This window comes from Kwoniella shivajii, chromosome 7 (genome assembly GCF_035658355.1).
Source record: "Kwoniella shivajii chromosome 7, complete sequence".
In the NCBI taxonomy this organism is placed as follows: Eukaryota; Fungi; Basidiomycota; class Tremellomycetes; order Tremellales; family Cryptococcaceae; genus Kwoniella; species Kwoniella shivajii.
In genome coordinates, this window is record NC_085914.1 from 339,188 (window position 1) to 354,328 (window position 15,141).

The following is a 15,141-nucleotide window of genomic DNA, read 5'->3' on the forward strand; positions in this document are numbered from 1 at the left end:
TGTGTTTTTTCTGAAATCCAAAACAAATGGGTGAATGGGTGAATGTTTAGATTACGAAGGTGAATAAGAAAAGAAATAGGTAGTCCCGGATAACCGTGTTTTGGATCAGAAATCTGTATGATTACGTAAGATAGTTGCGTTGATTGGTTGATTGCTATCTGCTTTATCGAAGGATTACCTTTCGTCTTCGTTGACATCGAATGATCACGGCCATTGATCCCCGACGCATTGCGTGCATATGGCCAGGCTATACCGTTCAGTGTCGTGAACATGTCCTTGAGGAGATACCGCCCGCCGAAAGCAACTGCGCGGAACCACACAAAGGTCATCACTGCGATGTCGAGCGATATAACCTCGGTCGCCGAGTGAGAAAGAGGAAGAGGACGCCGTCGGTCAGGTATCAGTTGATACACACCAGTGAGATGTAATGTCAATGTGTATACATGCATATGTGTGGGTACATTACGAGAATGTACAGACGATGAGAGTATGGAGAGCCCAAAAATGGGAAATAAACTTCTTCTCCCTTCCATATGACTTCCACCTCGGCTCCTCTAATGACACCACGTTCTTGACGGATGAGTGACTGAGATAGTCTACCATCCTCCTGCCTCACTCGTGTCCTTCGATATATCTTTACTTGCTGATTCGCCCCATGATTCTTCCTTTTCATCTTTATCTCGACGCACATAAGTCCTCCATCTGACGCTTAGATCCCGGCCCTTCTCCTTTCTCACTTCGAATTCCAATTCTGATCCGTTATTTACTTCTATCCCTGGACAGTTCCCCCATCCACCAAGTGAGCCGACTAGATGCCTCTTACTTCCAGCACATTTCCCTGCTACATCTGCAACTCCCCATAATTCATCCAAACTGACTTGTTCTATATCCCATCTCGTGAAGCATTCCTTCACCGTTTTTCTGATTTCCTCAGGCAGCGATTTCGTTCCATTCCCAGGGAAAGACACGGGATGTACGTATCGTCCAGCTAATTTATGAGGGTGTGCAGATTCACCTCCTCCTACCATGAAAGGTAATTCAACCGTTCGGACTGAACGTGGTGAACGAAGTGGAAGCCCAGTGGCTATCCGGAAAATCGCGGTCTGTGAAGCATATATAGGCTGACCAGGCAGAGATGGGTCATCAGAAGGGTAGTATGATGGATGTGAAGACACTCCAACACCGGAAATCTCAACTTCGTATCTATTTGGTGGTATCAGTTAGTCGGTACTAGCAGGGAAAGAATGGGTAGTGACGCTCACCCCCAGTTGATAGCTTCTGCTTGAGCCCATTCCCTGAATTCGGCATTCGTCATCTCCAACTTGTGGTCAGAGTGTCTACGAAGCAAAATATGTCAATATACTTCTGCCGCTATTAGCAGTTTATGATACTGACCGGAACACACGATCTGTTCTTCCTGTTGGATCGACAAATCCTTTCTTCGCAAAATCGTGTTCTTCTGCTCGAGGGAATTTAGCGTTGAAATCGAAGTTCTGCGTAATTCAACAACGATAAGCGATACACTCTACGTTGTGCTGCCAGATCCATAACTCACGGGGGTTGTTATCAGCAACACCTTTGGTCTATACGTCCCTAGTGTCACAACACCAAATCTGCTCAACACGTTTGGGTCTAGATGCTCTATCACTTCTAAGAGGACGATAGCTTCGAATCCCTCTAATCTAGCATTGTACTTTTCGATACCACCTAACCATAGTTCGGTATTGAGAGGCTCCCATCTCGGGACATTCGGAGGAAAGTTAGACGTAGAGGATGGAGGGGTAATGATTTTCAAAGCAGATGATATTACTGAAGGTGACACATCAAGACCGCCCAAGCGCTAATGGCGCAAACAAGAAGATGTCAATGAATATCAAGCGTCGATAGAATTTCATTGATAGATGACGTGGCGAACATAGACGAAAGCGTGCGTGTTGATATGACGTGATATAGAAGTGTAGAGCTTACCTTAACGAACAGTTCTCGCGCTGTATTTGAGAAATCCTCATCATCACTATCCACCGAACTAGGAAGTTGTTCATGTTGCGGATTTGATCTTTTGGGAAGGATAGGTTCCTCCTTGATAGTGGTGGGTGGAATGACCAAAGTCTCAAGTAATGATCCAGGACCACAACCGATATCCAATACCTACAGGCCCATTGCGCCATCAGCGTCAAAAAACTAATTCTCAGAGCTCAAATTTCGTCAACTTACAGATCGGACACCTTCCTTACGAAGAACGTCTAATGCCCAGCATCGTCTTTGCATCCATAGTCTAACCAACCATGTCAGCATTTGCTGGTACACTCGTTCTGTTCGTCGTTTCGCACAACCGAAAGAGAGATTTTCTGAATTGACTCACTCTGGAGTGAAAATGACACCTGTCACTGTAGCTTCCTCTACCATCGATCTTTCGGGGACGCTGTCATCTTGAGGAAGAGTTGAGTGTGAAAGGAGTTCAGGAGATTCGATTGGGTTGGATTGACCTCGATTGCTCATTTTAGTTGTCTATGATATGTTAGAGATGATCGAAAGAACGGTTTAAGAAGAGCCCAAATGACTTTGATTAATGAACGGAGAAGGCCGTGTGACGTGTGTCGAAGAAAGGAAGTATCTGAAAGCGAGTCTACGGTATAATTCGCGAATTCTATACGACTCTTTTTGGTCTTGTTATTGTGACTTGTATTTTTTGTCTGTTTGACCTGACCTGATCTGATCTGATCTATCGATCTTGAAAGGTAAGATGTTGATGATGTTGATGTGAAAAAGAGAGGAACAAGGAGAAGGAGAAGGAGAAGAAATGGTCAAAACCCATAAAATAACCTTTTAAAAGAACGGTACTCTCTCTCCCCCAATCAATTTCCCGATTTCGATCATTTTACAACGTTAACAATATACCGAGGTTTAATTTGATTCCGAATGTGGCGGCCCGCGGGGTATGCTCTTGGCGCTATATCCACGTGGCGATTAAGCGGAAGATGCCGCGAGAAAATCAAGGTAACTTATCCCAAGATTCTCGATCAAAAAGTTCTAGTCAAGATGAATGAATGACTGTTTGATGGAAATCTCCCTTTCTTCTTCATCTGTTTGTAGTTTTGACTGAAGCTCACTTGTATCAATCTTGTCATACTGTCTGAATTGTATAATACATAGTCTCATCGACGCATTTGCTAGTCGGAGTACCAGGAATGACCATCCATATCCCTCTTTCAACTCCAGGAGCAGGTCCATCGAAATATGCAAGTTGGTCTTCCGACCCGCAGGACGATTTAGCAGCGGTAGTGAGGACGCTGAGGTCATCTAAGAAGATGGTTGTTGTATCAGGTAAGCGAAACCCGTCTGGTTGATGCGCCGAAACAAACAGCTTACAGGGATTATATAGGCGCTGGAGTATCCACAGCTGCTGATATTCCTGATTTTCGGTCCTCGACCGGACTGTTCCACGACAATGGATACACGAGCGGAAAGGGGAAGGCAAGAGGTGATCAAGTGAAAGATCTCTTCCATGTGAAATGTCTATCCGTGAGTCGCTATACCAGCTGGCCTATATTTCCATCTACGTCGAGTCTGAGACGACCCATCACTGATTCTGTCATGTTTATTTACATTCTCTCCAGTCTTCAACACTTCTTGCTCAACATTATAGTCTGATAACATCACTTGCATCACTTGCTATTTCAGCCAATCCAACTTGTTTTCATTCATACTTATCAGAATTAGCTTCATCAGGCAGATTGTTAAGATGCTATACTCAAAATATTGATAATTTGGAGTCGAAAGCTGGTTTACAAGTTGGTATACCTCTACCCAAGAAGCCAAGAGGAAAATCACAAAAACAAAAAGCGACAACAGTACATGAAAACAGAATACCGGAAGTGATACCTCTCCATGGGTTGTTGGATACTCTTCATTGTGTATTATGTCAAACTGTTATACCACTAGAACCCTATCTTCCATTACCAGAACATGTCATCCCTTGTCCGACATGTCAACTTGCATCGACTATCCGCGCCGCTTTGTCCGAACGAACCCGCCGATCAGGCCATCTAAGAGCTAGTGTGATTCTATACGGGGAAGAACACCCTCAAGGTGATCTCATTGGATCAATAGTCGAAAAAGATCTGAAATCTGTGGATTGCCTATTAGTGATAGGCACTAGTCTAAGTGTTCCAGGAGTGAAAAGGATCGTTAAAGAAATGTCAAAATCTACTAAAGCGAGGAAGGGAAAAGTCATTTTGGTAAATGACGAGTATCCGAAAGGTTTAAATGGTGCAGGCTCAGGAGGAGGAGATTGGAGAGATATCTTTGATTTTTGGTTACAGATTGATATACAATCTTTCATAAAAGATTATCTGACAAATGAAGATTATATTACGTCAATACCGAAAGAAGAAAAGAAGATTCCCATCACACCTAGAAAAATGAACAAGCTGGTTTATCCCCCTACGCCAGAATCGTTAGATAGACCAAGCAAGGCTCCCGATCAAGCAATGTTGACTCCCACGAAGTCGAAAAAACGGAAAGAAATAGAAGTCGTAATACCTACTCCGACATCGACCATGAAGAGAAAGTACGTGAAAAGACAAAGAGAGGTATCTCCTTCTCCTATGCCCAAGGGAAATTAGCTTTGTTGGAAAAATGAGAAAGAGCCGGAATGGGAAACAATGTGTATAGCTATGTTTTTGTCTTTTTGTACTAGTTGCTCTTGATATCTATCATGCTTCATGCTCCACTTGTCACACTTGGTATAGACCATATGTGCTTTCATGTAGGATGTATCGATATTGGCACAAGCCATCACGACATATCCATTTAAAACGGCATTGCTCCTAATATCCATCAGGCTTTAGGACGATCAGGAGATCTAGCGTTGCTTGACTCTGGCAATCGAAGCTCGATGCTCATATGCGAAATGAGCCTACCTTCAAGTGATGCGGTATGGTGTATTATGTTATCTGTAATTTGAGCAAACACAAAGGAACGATCAATGAAAGGGGATGAATGAGCTAATTCTCAGTCGACTGTTTTCCCTTTCTGTCTCCATTCAATTTGAATAAAACTGCCCTCTTTTCTCACTTCATTCACGACCTGACATTTTAACTTATATTTGAAAGCATAAGGGACATATCTGCGAAGGAATCGTATAATCCATCATGTCAATTCACAACCGAACATTCAGGTTCTCCTGCTCACTTCGATACAAAGTAGGATTGTCTCGGCCGCAGATTCCCCGGGTTTCGCATTACTATTCGAGATTGGGAAATTACATCATGATCAATCAGCTTAACACTTCGTCCTCGCACTCTCGCATTCCAACAATCTCGTCTCTGCCTTCAGTCACTCGACGACGTCTTAAAATCCCATCAAGATCACTCACTCCTCAGAATCAGTGCGATACTACATGGACTCCACTGGAACCGGAAGAATACGCTCATATCATTGAGGAATTAGGTGATTCGTCGATATCCCAAATGAGGAGAAAGGGTCTTTTGCTTCTTCTAGGTGTTGAGGAGTAGTGGTCCCAGTCATAGGGATTCATCAGAGATATCCAAATGACTCATACTAGCAGCGAGATAGTGATGTATGCATATGCGTTTTGGCCTAAGGCCAATCCATCTATATTCAAGTCTACTCTCCCTCCATCCTCTTTTGGACTTCATTCCCTACTGTAGTCCACGACCTACAACAAAGGACTCTACTTGGACCTCTTGTAAACTTTAGCCAAGAAACTTCTGAATACTTCTTTCTTCAATCCTGTGCCTTCTTCATCTACACTTTCGATGAGCCCGTTAATTTTTTCATATGATTCTTTTTCGTATGCTTCGAATTTTTCAGGAATTGAGATTGGTGATTGAGAGAAGATTTCTTTTACTTTAGCTTCTGATTCAGAGTTCTTTTGGCCGTAGTTCTCCTATGACCCGAAAAAGAATGTGTTAGCAGATTGGACGGGAAATGTGACGACGTACACGATCAGTCATTCGTCGGAATTTGGTGACTCGTGTATAGAGAGGGAACCTGGAATTGGGGATGAGAGATAGTGCTGTTCACACTCACATCGAGAACTTTCCTTTGCTCTTCAGTAGCGAATCTCAAAGCGGTGTTGACGTTCCATGAACATTTGTTATCCAGAATATCGGTACCTATTTTACCGATGTGTTCAGGTTTACCATAACAATCTAAATAATCGTCTTGAACTTGGAAATATTCTCCAAGTGGAAGAAGGATTTTCAATGCGAGGTTGTAAGCTGATTTGTCTACAATACCGGTCTGTCGTTAAATTCAATCAGCTTATAGCTCTTCCATCGGTTTTCGATTCGCGCAGAACGAGAGAGACAGTACGAAGCTTACCATGTGCATGGCAAGAGCGACGGGGAGATAGAAAGAATAGAAAGCAGTTTTGTAAACTACGATGAGGTGATGCCTGGTAGTAAGCGACATCATGCGTTAGCTCGAGGCTTCGACGACGTTATTGGGGATTGCCTACTTTTCGAGGGAGAATTTGTTCAAGTCTACACTATCTTCAGGAGCAGTAATGAGATCAACCAATTGACCGAGTTCGGTTTGGAAAGTGGTCTATTTTATTGTTCAGTCAGCTATTTTTTTGATTTCTTTCATTCGATCTCCCAGTAGCTGACGAACCTCCAAGAAAATCTCAATAAGATCAACATAGTATTTCTCACTTCTGAAATGCTTTTTCAGCAAGTGGTAGATAGCAGCTTCGAGCATGAAAGCGTCATTAATAGCGATATTTCCGACATTTGGCTATGTAATGCGGTAACGACAAGCGAAGACAATGATGGTTAAGAGAGTAGCAAGATATTAGGAATAAGATAAGTGTAAGAAGACAAGCAAGATTCATTTGGGTCAGCTCAAGTATACAACGAGTCAATGATTTCCCACTCACCATCTTGTACCAACAGGGTTGACCTCTTCTAGTAACGCTTTGATCCATGATATCATCCGCAACAAGGAAATATGCTTGAAGCTGATGAGATCCCGCACACATCAGCACAGAATATCTGTATGGGGATTAGATTCATATATGTGCACTCACAAGTTCGACGCACCAACCCAAAATAGCAGCTTTCGTGTATTCCTCGTCTTCAAGTGGTCTACCTTTAAGGATTTCAACGGTATCTACCACTGACATTCCTCGGTTGAGTTTACCTAATTCAGGTCAAGGTTGTCTCTAAGTCAACGAGCTCATTAATTCAAGGATTCCTATCTAAAGCTTACCTCCAGGTGTGTTGTGGTAGAGTACCTGTCGCCGAAAATGATGTTAGCACACATACAACAAACTTGTTTTCCAATTAGAGCTGTAAACTCTTGAGCTCGCAAAAGAGTAGTACTAACCTTTTCATACCATTCAACAGCGTCTTTGGGCATACCCTCACCTTTCACGTAATCCAATAATTCTTTAGCAATAACATCAAATACAGCTTCGAACTTGGCTCGTCTAGCTACTTTGGGATCTGAAGATGTCAAATCATCTGTTTTTTGTCTTTTGTACGTGTGACCGTCTACTTCGGGATTTAGGGATGCCATTTTGAGGGGTTTTTGGTTATCGGGATTTTTGGGAGAGGGATCCTCGAAGAGAGTGAATTTGTTAGGTGGAAAGAATGTGTTGATTGACAGACAGACAGAAAAAGAAGCAAGAAGAAACGATTTGAATTCTACTTTTATTGTTGTTCTCTCGTGACACACGGGTTCAACATTTTCATCGTCTCATGAAACATTACCACGTGGCACATGAGAGAACGAACAGTCCTGGCGAGTTATCCGATACCATCGTACAATCCTGATATGTAATTCTGCACAGTGACAGCTATTCACACCTGCATTGTAGATTGAATAAGGGAGCAGAATAGAGATGTATAGGTTCAGCATCTATCGAGATTCAGTACATTGGTTGGCTACATATCGTCATTGGTTAGAAGTGCAGAATTCTTTGGTCGATAATCAAACCACCTCTCTCCTTGCCTCCTTCTAAACCCAGCGATGCATATTCTGGACATTGTCGATTTGAGCACGCAGTTCAGGTATAATATTCCTCTCGAGCATGAGCTTTCTCGACGCGTTTATACACTATTGTCCGTAGCTCTTTCACCGCCTCTTCCACCAGCAACATCACCTTCATGACCGTCTAACAAACCAGTCCTTTCGCTAACTGCATCTTGGGCAGCTCTGACCTCTCCAACGGTGACGACTTCCTCAGGAGGGATCTCGGTCCCTGGAGGTACGGGAATTAGTCTTCCAGATCGAGTTCTTCGATGTCTCTTAGCCTTCTTGGCTGATTTCCCTGCAGCCCATTCTTTACCCGCACCTAAACAAGTCATACAGTGTAAGGGTAAAGTAAACGGTGGTTATTCTAGTTACGGAAAGAATGACTCACGAGCAGCCAAAGCAGTGAATGTCAAAAGTAACGCCATAATTCCTGAAACAATGGCTGAGCTGACTCCGTAGTAGAATGATTGATCTGGTGCGATTCCCCACGTCAGTCGAGTGATCCGTAGAATAAGACAGGGTTCACGAGCGGTACTTACCAAGATGACTTCCTTTAGCTTCGAATCTTTCATCTGTTCTAAACACGTGTAGAATCAAGGCAATAGACAAGATTTGAAGGATGCAATGAATGATCATGGTTCCTGATACAAGCTTCCATTGCTGCCTTCGAGCTTTAGCTCTAGCTGTTCGTTGACCTGAATTATGACAAGAGCTCGGTATTAGCTAAACATATGATGCGGTTTTAATTGAAAAGGGGAAGCGTAGGAATTGGTAGAGCAGATCGACGCCAGATACTCACCTCGATGGAGGAAGATGAACAATAAACTAATCAAACTTGCTAAACAAGGTACTAAAGATAGTTGAGCTGAATATCCTGCAGTTGACCAAAGTACACAGAACTTCTCGCCAAATTGTTGACATTCCGATCTGAATCCAAGGTATTCAGAATCAGTAGGAGACCGTCACGTAGAATATACGACAGGTTGAAAGACGGTTTTTGATGACACGGATAAGATGGACTCACCTAGTGGGGAAAGATTGGCATACCCAACCATCACCGTCTCCATAAATAGGTCCATTGATAGGACCCAGATCCCATCCATTGAATGTTTGATCTTCAGGTGTGGATGGCGGATGAGAGGGTAGAAGGAATGCTGCATTGGGTACTGGTGTTGAACGTGTACATCTATACGGAAATCAAGTCAGTTCGGCCGTAACATCGTCAGATGGAAAAGATGTACCTCCTGTAAAGCCCGTATCTAAAGTATATGATTGGCGATGGTCAGCTCAACCCGTATAAGATCGATCTAAACTTACCTGGTTTCGAATTGGGTAGGACCTGGTGTTTTGACTATAACATGCAATAGGCTTGGGATCTGGTGGAGCGGCGATTAGTACCAATCGTGGCCCTCATGGCGTACTCCGCACATTGATGCCCGTTACTTTGAATAAAAGATGAATGCCACTCACGTAGATATTCAGCAGAGTCAAGGTAGTTGCTGCCAGTAAGAAGATGAGTGAAACGAGATAAGGTGACTTTCTCATTGTATAATGTCGCTTAACGACGGGTAGTGCCGCATGATGAACGTGCCCCGGCATCTTGATCGACTAATCTTTGGTGTGACTTTTGGATCCCAAGGTTGTTTTATGATCGATTGAAGAGCGATGATCCTAGTCAAGATAGAACAACGAGTCGATCGTCAAGACGAGTAAAATGTGACAAGTTAGTATTTCAATCGTCAATGATACAAAGGATCTCTATATTTCATGTTCTCCCATTTCAGGACTTGGTGCGAGGTGAAATATCGTGACATCATCGTTGATTATTCTGTAACAGTACTAGTTGTGTATTGAATTTCAAGCTAAAACGCGATTACCTTCTCATCTAGCTTCTTGTGTTGGTCCCCCACTTCATTTCGAGAGGAGCAATAATGATATGACAGTAGAAGCTATGAATATAGATCCTCAGGTGGATAGCGAGAAGTTCGAACCTGAAGGACCGAAACCTATAAGAAAATTGACAAAAGATGTGATCAATCAAATCGCCGCTGCTGAGGTATGTCAACCCATTCATGCTGCTCTGTTGTAAACGTAGTTTAATTCGAATCGGGAAATTGATATCGAATGATGATGTCGATGATGATGATGATTTCCTACATAGATCATTCACAGACCAGCTAATGCGATAAAAGAATTGCTTGAAAATTCACTTGATGCGGGATCTACCTCAATCAAGATAACAGTGAAAGATGGTGGTCTAAAATCACTTCAAATAACAGATAATGGGCATGGTATAAATAAAGAGGATTTACCTTTATTATGTGAAAGATACGCTACATCAAAATTACAAAAATTTGAAGATTTACAAAAATTAGGTACATATGGTTTTAGAGGTGAAGCTTTAGCTAGTATAAGTTATTGTAGTCACGTTGAAGTTGTAACAAAGACTAAATATGATGGATGCGGTTGGAAGTGAGTTCTCGTCTCTCAAATCAAGAAGGATTCAAGGTCCACTATCGGTATGCTGAGCGTCTATGATTGATCACAGAGCTCATTATCAAGATGGTTTACTCATTTCTTCCAAACCTGGTACTTCTGTGGATCCAAAACCGACTGCAGCAAATGATGGTACTGTAATCACTGTATGTTATCCCCTTTTCAAAAAGACGGTAGCTCATGAGATTTGTTCTAGGCCGAAGATCTTTTCTACAACATGCCACTGCGTAAAAGGGCTTTCAAGTCACCTTCAGACGAGTACACGCGAATACTGGATGTCATAACAAAGTATGCGGTACATAATCCACATGCTGCATGGGTATGCAAAAAGGTAGGTGACAATGATTCTGCTCCATATAATAGCATGAAAGCTGACTTCTCATGATACCTAGGCTGGCTCATCCCTTCCAGACGTATCTACACCTGTCGGCTCATCTGCTAAAGCAAACATCGCCAGTCTGTATACTCCATCATTGGCAGCTGAGTTATTAGAGGTGCCGATGACTACGCTCAAGCCGGAGAACAGACTTTCGGCAAGATGTAAAGGTTGGGTCAGTAATGCCAACAGTAATTGGGCAAGGAAAGGTGGCTGGTTACTATTTATTAATAGTGAGAACCTTATCATTTGCACAGTCGATCCAAAATTAATCTCTCAAGCAGATCGATTGGTGGACTCCAGCAAGATCAAAAAAGCGGTAGACGCTCTGTATACTGCGTATCTACCGAAAGGTGCTTCTCCATGGGTTTATCTGAGGTCAGTCTTCGCTTTCCTTTTTGTATCATTGCCTGATCTTAACGATGGTGCTAGCCTCGAAATTGATCCAGCAAAAATAGACGTCAATGTCCATCCAACAAAATCCGAAGTACACTTTCTGAACGAAGATGAAGTGATAGACGGGATTGTAGGAGTGGTTCAAACAGCTTTAGCAGGTGCAAATGTTTCGAGATCTTTCACCGTTCAAGTAAGTTGCTGATCCCCATGTGGTTATGGCGATTCGGAATGATTGATTATGTTTGTAGACTCTTCTTCCTGGAGTTGTTCAGCCCACCGAAAAAAGAGGAGAATCGGCCTCCACGTTAACAATCAGGAAACCAGCGCCAAACTACAAAATTCGTATGGACCCCTCGAATCGGACACTCGATTCAATGGTATCGGTGGTCGACCCATCTCAATTGACCGGATTTGCAGAATCCAATTCTCAGGTTTTGAACGAATTGAGACCAGTCAAAAGACGTGCTATGGGGGAAGGAAGCGCAGAAGAACCCTTAAATATCGACTTGGATGATCAAGACGATGCAGGTGAAGATGGCAACGGTGGAGTCTCATGGCATGAAGGATATCACGGAAAGGGGAAAGAAAAGGAAATACCGGAAAGCATATGTGAATTCGGTAGTATACAGGAACTGAGAAGAGCTACGAGGAAAGGAGGTAATTCAGGTAAGAAATATAACCTTCTCAAACGGGGGCGTAACTCAAAGAATAAGAAAAATAGATATAAACGAAATCATGCGTCGACACGCATTTGTCGGTGTAGTAGATCGACAATTATGTCTGTCATTGCTGCAACATAGTACGAGATTGTATCTTGTAAATCATGCTTCATTAGCGTGAGTCCGACTCTTCATGGGTTTTGGCTAGGGAAGCCTTAAGCTGATTTCTTGCTCGCTCAGAGATGAGCATTTCTATCAGTTGGGCTTAAGGCAATTTGGGGCTTTTAACAGATTGCGTCTGCAACCTTCACCGGATCTAAAGGATCTCTTGACATTAGCTGCCGAGGATGAAGCTGGGCTGAAAGATGCCGGATTGACGGTAGCTGAAGTTGTGAAGGTGAGTAACTTTTGTCCCTGGTCCGTGGTGAGGGTGAACATGAAATGCTGATAGATACCCCAGAGTATTGCGGACCTCTTGATGGGCAAGAAGGATATGATAGATGAATACTTTTCCCTAAACATCAACGACCAAGGGAAAGTTGAAACAATACCAATGATCTTGAAAGGATATACACCGAATTTAGACAGGCTACCTCACTTCTTACTCTGTCTGGGTACTCAAGTGGGTAGCGCATTTCTGTCCACAGCATATTCTCAAATGATCACAGTGACTGACTTTTGGGTATCCAAACGATTAGGTGGATTGGGAATCTGAAAAAGAATGTTTTGCGACTTTTCTCCGTGAATTGGCTTTCTTTTATTCACCAAGGCCATTCTTGGACAACGCCACTTCAGACGAAACCAAGGGTGATGCTGAAGATGAGGATGACATACCGTCAACGACAGAAGAGGTAAATCATCAATTATGGCAATTGGAACATGTACTCTTCCCTTCATTTAGAAGGTCCACGGAATGGCCTAAGAATAAGTTAGGGGAAATGCACATGGTAGCTAATCTCCCAGACTTATTTAGAATTTTTGAAAGGTGTTAAAAGGGTTTTTGGTAAGGCTTGATTGTATTAAGGGTTAAAAGCGATATTCTTATTCTCGTCTTCGATATATTTTTACCATGTCTCCTGAGGTATCTGAATGTATGTTGTAATAGTATGATTGACCAGCATGTATCTTGTAGCATGTAAGCAAGAGAGAGTGCACTATGATGCGAAGAAGGCTGGATTTGTGGCAGTGTATGAAATGAAATGATGATCAAGTTGGTGTTGTGTTGAAACTAGTTGCGCACCGCTACACCATATCTTCATGTGACACCAGCAGGAATCCTCGGGTCTGCCATCGATGTGCAGCTGGAGTCTTATCGAGCGATCGTCTATGATTAGCAATGCTCAATCATCTCATAGTAACTTGTCTCACCACAGCGGTCTCGGGCATCCCTCAGTGCTCCACTCTGTTTTCCAATGGAGGGATATACGGTACATTCAAGGACACAATTTCACCTTGTCCATCGGAACTTGAGAACTTCATACAGATGTGTTTGGTTGTCGGTAGACTAATTGTGGTCAACAGATTGAATGCTATTGCATAAATTGACAATGAAATATCGTAAACATTGACCAAAAAAATTACATGTCTAAAGGATAATGTGCATACTGTATCGTGGACCTTACTCTCGCGTACTCAAGTCATCGGGAAACATTTGTATCGCCAGATATGAGCGACAATGTTTACGTTATAGCCCGGACAATTTGATCGTGATCGTAGAATGTGAGACCTGCACCTGCTTTGCGAAGAGGAAGATCTCGATTCCGTTACAAGATGTCCGGAAGCGAGTACTGTATGAGATCCTGATTCAGATCAATCCACATGTCATGTATTGTACCTGGTTGTCCGCTTAACAAGTCACGATGCAAAGGTTGTTGTACCGTACCTCAAATGTCAGCTTGCAATATGTAGCAGATTTGTCAGCCGGGTGTGAAGCGTATCTGGAACGCGCATATGTCGTATTCATGTATAGTAGATGCCAAAACCTTATGTCCCTTAAAACCGCCCACATACAGTATCTGGATCATCGTTGATTCCAGTAAACTTTATTTGGCTACCGGGTAATTGTATGTAACATATGCGTGGCGTGATCGTCCTTCATCTAAGTATGCCGCTTATTCAGATCACAAATCACAAATGAACTACACTTTACTGGTACATTACGTTGAGAAGAATACAGGAGGGTCTGGGAGGAGATTTTGATATGGTCTGATTCATAATTGGACATACACAATGCCCTGGAAGCCACACTTTGTATTCTACTTTACCTCTGTTATTGTTCATCCGACGGAGGTTTAGCCACCTCTTTTATGTCATGCCCGACCTCGGTGAAGGAGTGACGATGCTGAAGAAGATGACTCGGTTCACGTCGAGGATCTGTTCCTCCGCTAGGACTAGATGTCCTAGGTCCCTAAGAATGGCTCCACAGGTTGGAAGGACCTTGTTAGGGTTCCATTTATGGGATCAGTGTACATAATATAAGACCCATCTACGCAGCACAGGCTTCGATCTTCGGTATGGAATTCTCATTCAAGTGCTAAAAATATACGTCCTTTGGACTGTCCGCGTATGAAAGGCCATTCAATGTTATGATGTGGAAAGGGGCGTCTTTGTTCTCACGTGAGAGTAACGAATAAATTTCTTGGCAAGTCAGATGTTGTAACAGGAAGTCCTAACATGATTAACCAGTTCTATACTCCCATGTGTCAATCATCTCACGATCTTCTGAAACCAGGCCGCTTTTTTCCTGGCCCCTGCCAAGAATGTTGTTCGCTACCCAGCACTCCAGTCTCACATATCATGACATTGTTCCGTGAGATCTTTCTATACAACTATAGGGTAAGCCACTTGCTGGAATCGGACAATATCATAACATAGTTATGAGGGTACACCAGATCTTGTAGGTAATGGGGTAAAACATATTATGTTTTCAGTTGCGTTTAACGGACAAGGGTGAGGGTTACTACCTATTAAAGTGAGTCATCGATCAGGCCCAACTCATACCTCTCCATCGGAACAAGTGTATAATATTAAATAGTGTCAGCGGGATTCGAGACATTCAATGGCTTGTCCCCGTGTTTATGTATGTCTGAGGAGAAGAAAGAACGAACAAAAAAGCGGATATTGCTTTCTCGTTATTTTTCGCAAGTTTTACCTTTTTTCTTGAGGGTTGTAAGTGATACCATGTTCGGTTCCTGAATGCGATATACTGGA

General features: G+C 42.8%; 5 protein-coding genes across 5 annotated transcripts; 2 read left to right on the forward strand and 3 right to left on the reverse strand.

The window, feature by feature from the left end:
* Positions 1-596: 596 nt before the first annotated feature.
* Positions 597-2,499, reverse strand: IL334_005248 (uncharacterized protein; the record flags this gene model as incomplete). The annotated part of the gene is made up of 7 exons (XM_062936961.1): positions 597-1,203; positions 1,263-1,337; positions 1,396-1,493; positions 1,556-1,840; positions 1,969-2,148; positions 2,215-2,275; positions 2,363-2,499. The coding sequence occupies 7 exons, from the start codon at positions 2,497-2,499 to the stop codon at positions 597-599; spliced, it is 1,443 nt and encodes a 480-aa protein (XP_062793012.1).
* Positions 2,500-3,188: 689 nt separating this feature from the next.
* On the forward strand, positions 3,189-4,625 carry IL334_005249 (uncharacterized protein; the record flags this gene model as incomplete). The annotated part of the gene is made up of 3 exons (XM_062936962.1): positions 3,189-3,324; positions 3,383-3,522; positions 3,618-4,625. 3 exons carry the CDS (start codon positions 3,189-3,191, stop codon positions 4,623-4,625), a joined length of 1,284 nt encoding a protein of 427 aa, XP_062793013.1.
* Positions 4,626-5,695: 1,070 nt separating this feature from the next.
* Positions 5,696-7,545, reverse strand: IL334_005250 (uncharacterized protein; the record flags this gene model as incomplete). Its single annotated transcript, XM_062936963.1, has 9 exons — positions 5,696-5,911; positions 6,055-6,267; positions 6,349-6,421; positions 6,485-6,573; positions 6,640-6,762; positions 6,905-6,985; positions 7,055-7,167; positions 7,237-7,261; positions 7,354-7,545. The coding sequence occupies 9 exons, from the start codon at positions 7,543-7,545 to the stop codon at positions 5,696-5,698; spliced, it is 1,125 nt and encodes a 374-aa protein (XP_062793014.1).
* Positions 7,546-8,078: 533 nt separating this feature from the next.
* IL334_005251 (uncharacterized protein) lies at positions 8,079-9,603 on the reverse strand (the record flags this gene model as incomplete). The annotated part of the gene is made up of 8 exons (XM_062936964.1): positions 8,079-8,323; positions 8,393-8,476; positions 8,544-8,699; positions 8,804-8,931; positions 9,029-9,190; positions 9,246-9,263; positions 9,322-9,380; positions 9,475-9,603. The coding sequence occupies 8 exons, from the start codon at positions 9,601-9,603 to the stop codon at positions 8,079-8,081; spliced, it is 981 nt and encodes a 326-aa protein (XP_062793015.1).
* Positions 9,604-9,940: 337 nt separating this feature from the next.
* IL334_005252 (uncharacterized protein) lies at positions 9,941-12,923 on the forward strand (the record flags this gene model as incomplete). Its single annotated transcript, XM_062936965.1, has 12 exons — positions 9,941-10,060; positions 10,166-10,476; positions 10,553-10,646; positions 10,697-10,831; positions 10,893-11,109; positions 11,161-11,254; positions 11,309-11,462; positions 11,521-11,938; positions 11,994-12,108; positions 12,172-12,328; positions 12,392-12,553; positions 12,630-12,923. The coding sequence occupies 12 exons, from the start codon at positions 9,941-9,943 to the stop codon at positions 12,921-12,923; spliced, it is 2,271 nt and encodes a 756-aa protein (XP_062793016.1).
* Positions 12,924-15,141: the final 2,218 nt, after the last annotated feature.